At 33.2% G+C, this 12,919-nt stretch overlaps 3 protein-coding genes across 3 annotated transcripts; 2 read left to right on the forward strand and 1 right to left on the reverse strand.

Annotated features, from left to right (window-relative positions):
• Window positions 1-4,018: 4,018 nt before the first annotated feature.
• LOC133335939 (ras-related protein Rab6-like) lies at window positions 4,019-4,630 on the reverse strand. Its single transcript, XM_061544232.1, has one exon. The coding sequence runs from the start codon at window positions 4,628-4,630 to the stop codon at window positions 4,019-4,021; it is 612 nt and encodes a 203-aa protein (XP_061400216.1).
• Window positions 4,631-6,865: 2,235 nt separating this feature from the next.
• Window positions 6,866-7,507, forward strand: LOC133335940 (ras-related protein Rab6-like). The gene has a single exon (XM_061544233.1). It carries the CDS (start codon window positions 6,866-6,868, stop codon window positions 7,505-7,507), a length of 642 nt encoding a protein of 213 aa, XP_061400217.1.
• Window positions 7,508-11,590: 4,083 nt separating this feature from the next.
• Window positions 11,591-12,266, forward strand: LOC133335944 (ras-related protein Rab6). Its single transcript, XM_061544238.1, has one exon. It carries the CDS (start codon window positions 11,609-11,611, stop codon window positions 12,230-12,232), a length of 624 nt encoding a protein of 207 aa, XP_061400222.1. The 5' UTR covers window positions 11,591-11,608; the 3' UTR covers window positions 12,233-12,266.
• The last annotated feature ends 653 nt before the right edge of the window (window positions 12,267-12,919 follow it).

Here is a 12,919-nt window from a genome sequence, read left to right on the forward strand (position 1 = left end):
GTGATCTCACCGGAACTGAAGAACAAAGTTTTCGTATACCTCGATGACTTGCTAGCAGTCTCCCCAGATTTTGATTCACATATCGAACTGCTTCGTAAGGTAGGTGAAATGTTGTCCAGAGCGAACCTGACCATCAATTTGAAAAAGTCTAAATTTTGCCGCAGAGAACTTAAATATTTGGGGTATATAGTTGGCGAAGGCAAATTAAAGCCAGATCCATCCAACATTAACTCAATCACTGACATTCCGATTCCGAAGTCCACTAGAGACGTTCGTAGGTTTCTAGGGATGGCTTCTTGGTTCAGGCGATTTATTAAAGATTATGCTGAGATTACAGCTGCCTTAACCAGCACCTTGAAAAAGGGCAAAGTTTTTTCTTTCGATCATAATGCTATCGAGGCTTTTAACAAATTAAAAGTAGCTTTGACTACAAGTCCTGTATTGAATCATCCAGTTTTCGACAAAAGATTTTATGTCCAGTGTGACGCCTCCAATTTAGGGTTAGGCGCAGTGTTGTTCCAACTAGACGCTGAAGGCTTGGAACGTCCCATCGCCTTTCATTCTGCCCAGTTGACAAAAGCCGAAAGAAACTATAGTGTCACTGAGCGAGAGTGCTTAGCCGTGATCAGTGCAATAAAGAAATTCCGTCCATATATTGAGATGATGCCGTTTACTGTTGTTACTGATCATAGTGCGTTGAAATGGCTGATGGGACAGAAAGATCTCAGCGGTCGTTTAGCGAGGTGGAGTTTAAAACTACAGGCTTTTAATTTCGATATTCAGCATCGTAAGGGGTCGCAAAATGTAGTTGCTGACACTTTATCCCGCTTACACATGGATGAAATCAACATGTTCACTGATGAAAAACCTTTGATTGATTTAGACTCGCCCGAATTCAAGAATGAAGAATATACACAGTTGGTTGAAATGGTGCGTGAGAACCAAGACAGTCTTCCCGATTTAAAAATTTCAGATTAATTCGTTTATAAAAAGACACTTCCGTCTGATGGCACACCGGTGCATGAAAATTTCATTTGGAAACTTTGGGTTCCATCCGAATTGACCGAATCACTGATAGAAAATGCTCACAAATCAATAGTTAAAAGTCACTGTGGTATTGGTAGAACTATAGCGGCACTTCGACAATATTTTTATTGGCCGAAGATGGCAAAGCAAATTCGCGATTATATAAACTCATGTGTTTTGTGTAAAGAAACGAAAGCTCCAAACAAGGTGTTACGACCGAAAATGGGAAACGAGACCGTCACTGATAGACCTTTTCAGAAAATTTTCATTGATTTTATAGGACCCTTCCCGAGGTCTAAGTTAGGTAACGCATACGTCTTTATCGTATTAGATCACTTAACAAAGTTCGTTCTTTTAAAGCCTTTAGCGAAAGCAAACTCTCGAAACGTCATTCGATTTTTGGAAAGTGAAGTTTTCCATAAATTTGGAGTACCACAAACCGTCCATTCTGACAACGGAAAACAGTTCATTTCTTCCGAATTCACTTCATTTTTAGATCGGTACGGATGTACTCAGATCCGAAACGCGGTGTATTCTCCACAGGCGAATGCGTCGGAGAGAGTCAACCGAACAATTGTTGCGGCGATTCGAACTTATGTATCCGAAGATCAGAAGGATTGGGACCGTTATTTATCTGCGATTGAGTGTTCACTTCGATCCACAATCCATACATCCATAGGATGTTCACCGTATTTTTCACTTTTCGGAACACACATGATCACACACGGTAGCGCGTATACATTAGCGAGTAAGCTAGGCACATTAGAAGACGGATCGGTTGAAATTATCCCGAAACACAACATACACGATCTAATCAGAGACACGATTAAAGAAAAACTCCACGATTCTTACGAAAGGTCAGCGGCACGTTATAACACTAGATCACGTGAAGTTAGCTTCAAGCCCGGACAGGAAGTACTTCGACGCAACTTTGTATTAAGTGACGCAGCCCGCCATCTTAATTCAAAGCTTTGTCGGAAGTTCGTCAAATGTAGGGTAGTCAAAAAGGTAGGGACCTCACTTTATGAAATCGAGGATCTGCAAGGACGTAACATAGGGGTCTATCACTCGAAAGACCTCCAACATATAGTTCCCATGAAATAGTTGCCCGGCTGTTGTTGAATTGTATTAGGGTCGCGGTTCTTCCCCACTTCCGATTTTGAGAAAGGTTAACGTCCCGAATCAGCGTTACTCCGTTACTCCAGCAGTACTCCGGGCATATAACCCCAACATCTCATTGCTATCAATTTTCAACATTTTGGCCAATAGTGAATCTTTTGGAAGCGACTATTAAGACCATTGTTCAACACAATACCGCATTGAACATTTAAAGCTGTTAGTGCCGGCGTTCAACAAAATCGTAAGCTTCAAATCCAACGTGCTATAAAGAAGAAACGGAGTAAGTACGTCAACAAGAGCCCGTGAATATTTGACGCTGATAAAATCAGAGCAAGGGTAACCATCACCTCCAGTCACAGACGGGATGGTGTGGGCCCAGTTTTTTTAAAAAGTTCCTCGACGGTCAGCCGAGATATTTCTCAATTATTTTGTTGTTTCTTTTGGACAAATTCCAAAATTCTTGTTTTTTTTGTTGCAATCCCAATAATTTTAAATTGTTTTTAAAAAAATTATATGAGCCTGTACCAATGTACCAATTTAAAAATCTATTTATATGTACATAATTTCCTTTTTTTATTTCTTTAAAAATACGTCTATAGGTATAAGAACATTATATATATATAAGAACATATATACATATATAGGCATACATATATATGAGTATATATATATATATATGAATATATACATATGTATATATATAAATCAATATAAATATACAAATATTTCATTTTTTTATCATCATTTAGAGTCAATATTGTTAGTTGTTAATCCCATTGGGTGAGAAAAACAAAATCAGCCCTTATTAATTAAAAGGACTATATAATAACCCCTTTGAGCTCAATAGGTGTTAGGTATTATTTGGATTATTAATTTAGTGCATATTGGCACCGAAATGGGATTGACAAACAAAAATTTAAATTAATAATTGTTGTATGTATCCTGCTGATTAAATTGTGCCTTTTTCTTTGATTTTTTTTAATTGTATAGATTTTGATTCCACTTATGGATATAATTAGATTTAAGTAAATCTAAGTATAATCTTTAAGTAGAAATTGTTTATTCTTAAAATGAATATGAATTTGAATAATGAATTTAAAAGAAAATAAAATGTGTTCTAGTTAATTAATTTAAAAAGGATATGTAAACAGGGTTAAGGTACAGCCGACAGAATTTGGGGGTCTTCAAATGTTTTGAAGCCCATATGGGGGTTCTTACAGAACCCATGGGAGGGATAAGAGGTACCCATTGTCATCTAGGGGTACCAACCACAACGACAACAACATTTTGAGTCCGCAACAACAACAAACTTAATCGATGGTATTTTCTTTGTGACATATGAATTTTTTTTGTACGTAGCCGTGTGTGGACGACTGAGAGTAGCCGGTACACAATAAAAGAGTAGGTCTCCTGTCATCATGGCCAAACCAATCTACGGTTTGTTAACCTTATGAATAAACCTTGTGTTGTGCGCAGATTTCGAAGAAGGATATTCTCATTTAAATTTTGAAAGCTGAATGTCGACAAAAGTAAAATTATGAAAAAATTGGAATCATATGAGACTACCTTGTATAATTATGCCACGGCAAACAATATTTATAAGTATTGCATTTTTTATATTCTTCAAAAAATTTGATGAATTCGAGCAAATTAAGATAATGGGTGGATTTCATTTTGTTCGGTAAAACGATGTAGCAATTCTACCATAGTATAATCCATAATTCGTTATTTATTATTTTGTTTACAGATGTTATACATTGTGCAATTTTTAAAAGTATTTTAAGAAATTCGCATCTTTGATTGTTTATACTCAAATCATGTATTTTATAATGTTATGCATTCATATTATTAAAGATTCACAAATTTGTACAATTCAGCAAAAACATACACCCTTCTTATCGTTTTTATTCTCATTCTCTACTTCCAGTTCGATTACATGTTCCTCAATAATTGACGAACTGTTGGAAATTAAATTTCTATAGATCAATGCCTTTGCCACGCGATAAAACAATTCTTTGACATTATAACGAGTTTTTGCACTTGTTTCAATAAACATTAAATTCAATTCTTCGGCTTTTTCTTGACCTTCTTTAGTTTCGATTACACGTTCGTCAATAAGATCCTTTTTATTTCCTACGAGCATAATAACCACATCCATGCCCAACTGAGCTCGTAATTCATCAATCCACATCGAGATTTGTACAAACGATCGACTGTTGCCAACATCATAAACCACTATCGCTGCTGCTGATTCACGTATATAGGAGGGTATTAGAGAACGAAAGCGCTCTTGTCCCGCTGTATCCCATAACTGAAGACGTACACTTCTTTGATCCACAACAATCGTCTTTGTGAGGAAGTCAATACCCACTGTTGCTTGATAAGTATTGTCGAAATTGTCATACATGAAGCGTGTAATTAACGTTGACTTTCCAACATTTCGTTCTCCCAAGAAAATCACTTTGAATTTATTTCTCGACGACATTGCAATTTTTTTAAATGAATACCTAGCCTACTGTAGTAGATTTCCGCTAAAGAATGATCTATATGCATTATAGATGGATAATTATTTTATACTGAATGTATGCAAATCATCTTTTGCGGTATATTTCTAAATTGGAAATACGTATATCTCTTAAAGTACGTTTACATTTAACCGGATTTCAATTGTCAAATCCATTGTATATATGTCAAATTAATCCTCATAAAGTAGGTTAACCCGGTAAAAAGTTCTAATGTAAAGCTAATCCAAAATTATTAATAAACAAATTTCTTGGGATTTACGTATTAACTATAAATTGTTAGTCATATTAATGATGTTATTGTGCATGTGTAGAACACTTTTTTTTAATTTAGTTCAATCACTGATGAAATAGAATGTGGTTTTTATAAGAAACATACCAAATGGAAAATCACTAATTCAGGTCATTTCAAAAAAGTTAGCAATTAAAGAAAATCGTCACGTTCAACTACATGACATGTAAATGGAAAGAGCTCTCACTTGCTAGGGAATTGATCACACACCGAGAACAAAAATTAGAATCCTAATGATTAACTGAAATCCATTTTGTTACTCCTCCACAATATATTGTGAAACCACAAACATCATTATAAAAATAAATATATTTGCACCAAACTGAGTTTAATAAAACTTATCATTTATACATCATATAAATGACGTGTCTCGAAAATTACAAGTCATGGGGTGAAAAAAGCTCTTTACAACGCCATCTTTATATTATTTTAATACCAGTCTTAACAGCTGGGATTTAAAACTTTTGGATTTTATAGGATTTACTTGTTGTATACTCCACTTCATTGGCTTTATTATTTCCACTTTTGACTAATCGATTATTCGACAATTTGTATTGAAAAGTCGACTTTTGGCCTTGCAGGAAAACTTTTCATGATCAACTTTAAATTTTCTTCATAAATACTGGGTTTATTATTACAAAGTCAGTAAAAGTCGAAAATCAATTTTGAACAAGAAAAATCGGCTTTTTGGTCAGAGGCAAAAATTGAAAATCTTAAAGTCTACTTTTGTGCTCGACCACGTATCCCTATGACAAGTTTTCGTAAACAGGGGAATTAATTATTAAATCAATTTTTTTTTTCAAAATTTCGTTTGACATTTTGCTTCACAAACAAAAATGATTGTCACTTACACCTTATTAAATACACCTTGCTCACATATATAAAATTTGACAGTACAAACGGCATTGATGGCTCGTGTAAAATTGACAGTACCTGGTAAAAATTTCTAATGTAAATGCTATTTAAGAACATTATTTTAAAAATGTATGAAACGCCAACATTTAAATATAATAAAAATATCGAAATTTCTTCCTGACATAGCAAAATGATGAAAAGTGTTGGTGTTATATATTTGTTTAGTCGCGGTCCACACTAAAGTACTTTCATGAAATTAGGCGGTCTTACAACGAGTTCTCCACTCTAGTAATTTAAAAAAGAATTGATTCAATGAGGAATTCCATCTATTTACTAAGAAGTAACAATTTCATGAAATTACCGTGGACAGGGGCATAGCATATATATACAGTGCTGCTCAAAACATTTGCAACCAACTCATTTTATTGAAATTATGGATGTTATATGAGGGAATTGTTGTATAATTATTTTTATTTTCCGATCAACTTTTCTAGGCGTTTCTGCTTTCTATGAGACGGATTTATGGACTTTATAAATTTCAGATATTTCTTTTTGAGACACTATTTTGTATAATATTACCACAGACAAGGGAGAAAAGAAGGAGTATTAAGTAGTTGCAAATGTTTTGAGCAGGCCGAATCATGTCTTTTTATATTCTTGGGAAAATAACAACAACATATTGAAATATATTATTTTTCCAAGTATTTTCCATTTTATTGCATTGCAGTTTTAGTTGCAAATGTTTTGAGCATCACTGTATATATAGAATTGTTTGCATTCAAATACGAATTTTCTAGACAGAGTATGCATTTGTTGTTGTTGTTTTTTCAACAACAACTTTAGTAATGCTCTAAAAATAATACTCATATATCACAAAACCACAAGTTTCTAAATTCAGCACACGATTTTAAATTACAACAGTATATCAAGTTTAATGTTTTATTGCTACATTCACAAACGAACAATCAGTATTAATATTGTATAGCCAGAGATTAAATATCGCGCTAAAATAATTAATTAAATAATTGTATTAATCATCCAGTTCATCTAAATGGCTTCTGGCGAAATTTCTAGTCCAATAACTAAATGTAAATTAGTCTTCTTGGGAGAGCAATGTGTGGGAAAAACGTCTATTATAACACGATTTATGTACGACAGTTTCGACAATACCTATCAAGCTACAGTAGGAATAGATTTCCTATCGAAAACTCTGTATTTAGATGATCGAACTGTACGCCTTCAACTATGGGATACCGCGGGTCAAGAACGTTTTCGTTCTCTAATACCATCCTACATTCGCGATTCGACAGCCGCCATTGTTGTCTATGATGTTACAAAACCAGTTACTTTCGAATATACTTCAAAATGGATCGCTGAAGTAAGAGCTGAACGCGGTAATGAGGTAATAATTATGCTGGTGGGTAATAAAACAGATCTGGCCGGTAAGCGGCAAGTCACAACGGAAGAAGGTGAAAGTCGAGCCAAAGAATTGAATGTTATGTTCCTAGAGACAAGTGCAAAAACCAGTTATAATGTTAAGAAATTATTTGAACGTGTAGCTTCCGCATTGCCGGCGGTAGCTTCAGCTGTTCCAAGAACGTCATCAAGTGATGAATATGAACAAAGAATCGAATTGGAAATGCAGAAAGAAGCAACACAAAAGAATGATAAGAAAAGTAATTGTTTTTGTTAAATATATTAAAAAATAAATATGTATTTTATTATGAGATAACATATTTGAAGTTTTATTAAAAAGGACATTTTTTTAAATATATACACCACATTTTCATTCTCATTGCGGAATCTCAAAATCGCTCTGAGAGCTAATCATGATTAAAAGCTGAATCAGGCTTTATTTTCTTCTTAATCATGCTAAAATTTTCATGATTTGTAATACAAAGTTAATAGACTTGTTTAAATCATGAATTATCATTATACAAATGTGATGCAAGTCAGTTTATGTAAGAAACAATACATTTCTGTCACAATGAATCAAAATTTGAAAATGTGTTGTTCATTGTTTTCTTTTTAATTGGAATGTGTTATAAGTATCATATAGAAAAATTCTATATTATAGTACGTTTGCATTATACCGGATTTCGTTAACCCAGTGGGTTTCAATAGTCTATTCCATTGTATACATGTCAAATAAATCCTAATATAGTAGGTTAATCCGGTAAAAAGTTCTAATGTAAATGCCGTTTTACAGATAAACAGGAGACACATTCGAAGATTTCTGGCATGCCTCTTTAACGGTGTCACTTTATTTACATATGCCACATGAACTCGTCGTGTAAAACATACGGAAATAGTATGTGAAACAAAAGGAAATCAGCTGTTTGGAAGAAACACATTTAAATTTTTTTTGAATTGAAAATCAAAGAAATTGAAAGGATGAAAAAATGATGTTGATTAAAAAAATTTAAAGTCATTGTTTTATTTGTAGTCATACGAAAAATCCATATGCAGGTATGAACGCAAAAACAAAAAGTCTTATAGTATGTTTACATTATATCGGAATTTGTTAACCCAGTGAGTTTAAATTGTAAATTCCTTTGAATATATACCAAATAAATCCTCATGAAGTAGGTTAACCCCGTAAAAAGTTCTTATGTAAATGCCGTTTTATGTACGATGCTAATTTGACGCAAATGCGGATGAAAGAAGTGACAGCACATATGTAAAAAACATAATGTATTGTTACGTTCTTGGATTTTACTTAATCCCGTGTAGACGTTGTTTTATTTCCCAGTACAGTTTGTACTAAATAAAACGCGTGTTCTTTCTGATTACGAATATTACAATGATTTTATTGACACAACTTTACTTTGTACTTTACTTTACTTGACGGTTCCAATTCGCGGTCTGATTCACAACTGACTAACTGCCTTGCCATTTCCCCTATTTATATGAGCCTTGCCTGTCGCTACAGAAGTTTCTAGACGATTTGGTAACACCTAGATTACGAACAATCTACCAATGCAACAAACACATACAAACTTACATTGAGTGAACAATAACAACAACGCAAATACAGGCGAGGGAGTAACAAAGAAAGAGGAATTAAGCGATAACCAATGATGACGTTTAACAAGAATTGTACGTCAACAACAAAATGGACAATGAAAGAGGAAATGGAAGGATGTAGAAAAATCTATACAGTATTTGTTGTTGTGAAGTTATTCGAAAAAACTGCGTAGTAGAAATTTACGTTACAATTCAAATTCTTAAATTAACGGAATTCATCTAAATTAACTTAAATCTAAAGTTATATTCGTAACAGTATTAAATGCCAATTTGTAAGGGGATGTTAGAGTCGGGCTTGAGTTTATACGCCGTTCTTTTTTTATTATTATACCATGGCATAATTATACAAGCTAGTCTTATACAGTCATCTTTCAATATTTAAATGAAAATATCTTCCTTCGAAATGCACGCATATCATGTGTACAATGGCAAAAATTGCTAAATAATCTATATTAATAAATATTTTGAAGTTCCCTGCCTCTAAAATTTATAAATATAAGTTACATTTGATTGATTTTCCCGCTTAATTGATTCAAAATTCATGTCATCAAAAATAAATTTACTTTTACCGGTTAATTGCATAATAATAATTGAAAAATAATCTGTCATTTTTTACATACATATTTGACATAATTTGTGAAAAAGGCTAGGCGGCATCTGTACTAATTCAAAACATATGTTTATTGCTAAGGAAAAACTTCGAGAAAGCGTAATTTGTATTTGACATTCGATTTTTTTAAATCATTAGTAGTTCCAATTATACGTGATTACTGTAATTGAACAAACTATTCACTTAAGCGGGTTTGAATAATTGGTTCTTCGGTTAATTGAACGAAAATTTGTGCAAAATTTGATGTGCAATTAACCGAAAAATACTGTACGTTAAATAATGCCAACTTAACATCCTATGATTGGATGAGATGAACAAATAAATTTAAATCGCTGGATGGAATAATCGTAATTTTATTTTCTAAAAATTACGCATTAATCCTGTGGGTATAAGTTGTCAATTCCATTGCATATACAGTGGTGGTCACGTAAATAAAAAATTAACTGTGGCAAACATTTTTGGATCAGTCCTCGATTCGTTTGAAGTACTTTTAAATTAAATTATTTTTAATTCAGAACACTTAGATGTAGTGTGAAAATATAGAATAATATCATGCAGTTTTTCCATAAATAACGGTCTTTGAAGTGGCCACATAATTAAAACATTGTGTGATTTTTTACTTTACTGCAGTTTTTTTTGGAAATGTTTTAAAGAAACTCATTAAATTTGATAAATTAAATAAACTAAGCACCGATAAAAAAATCTGTAAAATCTATTAAAATTGGCAACAATTTGTACAGTACACATAACATTGAGAAAATCACCCAAAATATGGAAAAAAAGGTCCGAATGTGCCAGAAATTGCTGGAACTAGTAGATATCAATAAATAATTCTTTAAATAAATAAATATTTGAAATAAAAACCCTAAATATGGGAACTAACCTAAAGGAACAATCCGATTTCGAAAGGCTTTATTGAAGAAGGCCGGAATTTTTTTGCAGTATGTGAGAAAATATCAATATCAAAAAAAAAGTTTTTTATGGAAAAATTGCAAGCTATAATTTAGTCTTTCCACACTAAATCTCTTAAGTGCAGTATATCTAAATGTTCTGAATTAAAAAAAAAAAAATAAGAATACTTCAAACGAATCGAGAGCTGATCAAAAAATGTTTGCCAAAGTAATATTTTAATTACGTGACCACCACTGTATGTCAAATATATCCTCATACCAAAATAAAAGGATTTATTTCGAATGTAATGGATGGAATTGAGATTTCAATAAAATACAATAAAATGTAAACGTGCTACTTTTGAGACAATAAACTCTCCTGAAAAATTGTTTAAAAAGGGACTTATCGCCTTTACAAGTTAAGCCAGCGATATTTAGTTTAAATATATGATGTTAATTGTAATAACGTGTTGAAGCTCCTGAATAAAAATTTATAATAGTTACCGTAGTCGAGGTCCTACTGTATTTGTAGATATCACAAAGTCGACATTACACCAAATCACTGTATTACCACTACTAATACTAAACCAAGTGGCAACATTACACGTCGCCGTAATTGACATATGTGTTGGCCGATAAAACAGTTCATCCAATCAGGCAAATAACTTTTTGGTGGTGACTCAGTTGGAGAATGTCAATTTTTACGCTTTTAACAAAAATTTAATTAGCAATACAATCGGGGACAACAATACAGAGAATTTATTCAAAAAGGAAGTGAAGAACAGAGTGCAATTAATACAAATATCTATACAATATACTATTCATAAACGCTGCGCTACAGTAACAAAGTAAAGAAAAAAATACTCATTGCAAAGGAGGACAAGTGCTGCTGCGATTAGAAGAAAAAACTACGCATAGGTGAAAAAAAAGTTTCAAGTAACCAGCCCAGCCCCGAATACGCAAGCAACGACAACGCAAACTACTTACTACTCCATTCATTCAAGTCATTCAAGAAGTAATTGTTGACAAGATTATTTTGGATTTAGGTGATAATTTGTTAAAAACTATCATCATCATTGGTAGAAGTCGCAGCAGTAGAAGAAGTTAGAAAAGCAATTGTCGTTGTGTACGAAAGAAAAGCAATAAGCAATTAAAGTGTTTCAGCACATTCTGTGTATACGTGGTGGGCCTGTTTAAACAAGTTACGATCTCTATTTCTTTTTATTGTATTTGGCATTTTTATACATAGAAAACAAAAACTCTCATCATGTCCGGAGATTTTGCAAATCCTTTGCGTAAATTTAAATTGGTGTTCTTGGGCGAACAGAGTGTGGGCAAGACATCGCTAATTACACGCTTCATGTATGACAGTTTTGATAATACCTATCAGGCCACCATCGGCATTGATTTCCTTTCAAAGACAATGTACTTGGAAGATCGTACAGTGCGCCTACAATTATGGGATACTGCCGGCCAGGAACGTTTCCGTTCATTAATTCCATCGTATATTCGCGACTCGACCGTGGCTGTGGTCGTCTATGATATCACCAACACAAATTCATTCCATCAAACGTCTAAGTGGATCGATGACGTGCGAACCGAGAGAGGCAGTGATGTCATTATCATGTTGGTTGGCAATAAAACAGATCTGTCGGACAAGCGGCAAGTGTCGACGGAAGAGGGTGAACGCAAGGCGAAAGAGTTGAATGTGATGTTTATTGAAACAAGTGCCAAAGCCGGCTATAATGTGAAACAGCTGTTTCGACGTGTGGCTGCTGCATTGCCGGGCATGGACTCAGCGACAGAGAATAAACCAAATGAAGATATGCAAGAAATTACACTTGACACACAAAAAGAAACAAAGGATCCCGAAGGAGGCTGTGCCTGCTGAATGCTGTCGCTGCTATTAGTTTCAATATTCCATTGATTCCATCTCCAACTGTCGTCGACATCGGCCCCTACTCCAAACAAACATTCAATCAACGACTCATGTTTCACCCACAACAATTCATATACTATGAATGATGACATACCCCAGGCTACCAAGAGAAATAATATCAACAACAACAATATATGTAGGATTGTTGTTTGTTTTTCTTTTTTTTTATAAAAGGCAAACATCCTCTCAATCTCTCCATACCGAAAACAAGACTTTGTCAAACTTAATTTTTTTAAACTAGTAAAGTAGCTAAAAATAATGAAAAAAACAACACCCTAACAAAAGAAAAAAAGTAAAAACAACATTTTTTAAAATCAACAACAAGCCAAAATGTGTGTGTACACAGTTTTCCAAAGGGGAAAGTAAATTATTTCTTTTTTTTAGTTCAAATGGATTTGATATATCTATTTATAATGAAACGAAAAAGAAAAGGACTTTCTAGCACTTATCATAATGGCAACTTCATATATAGTATATACACACACACATTTTTTTATATATTCTTACATTCATTTCTACTATACAATTATTATTTTTTTAAAGATATATGTAATATTTAAGTTTATTTATAACGTAAAATAAATAATAATGATGATGATTATAACACAAGGAAAAGAAGAATAATGAGAAAAATCCATT

The sequence above is a fragment of the Musca vetustissima genome, unplaced genomic scaffold, assembly GCF_032173495.1.
Source record: "Musca vetustissima isolate MV318-11 ecotype Yass unplaced genomic scaffold, APGP_CSIRO_Mvet_v1 utg90517, whole genome shotgun sequence".
In the NCBI taxonomy this organism is placed as follows: domain Eukaryota; kingdom Metazoa; phylum Arthropoda; class Insecta; order Diptera; family Muscidae; genus Musca; species Musca vetustissima.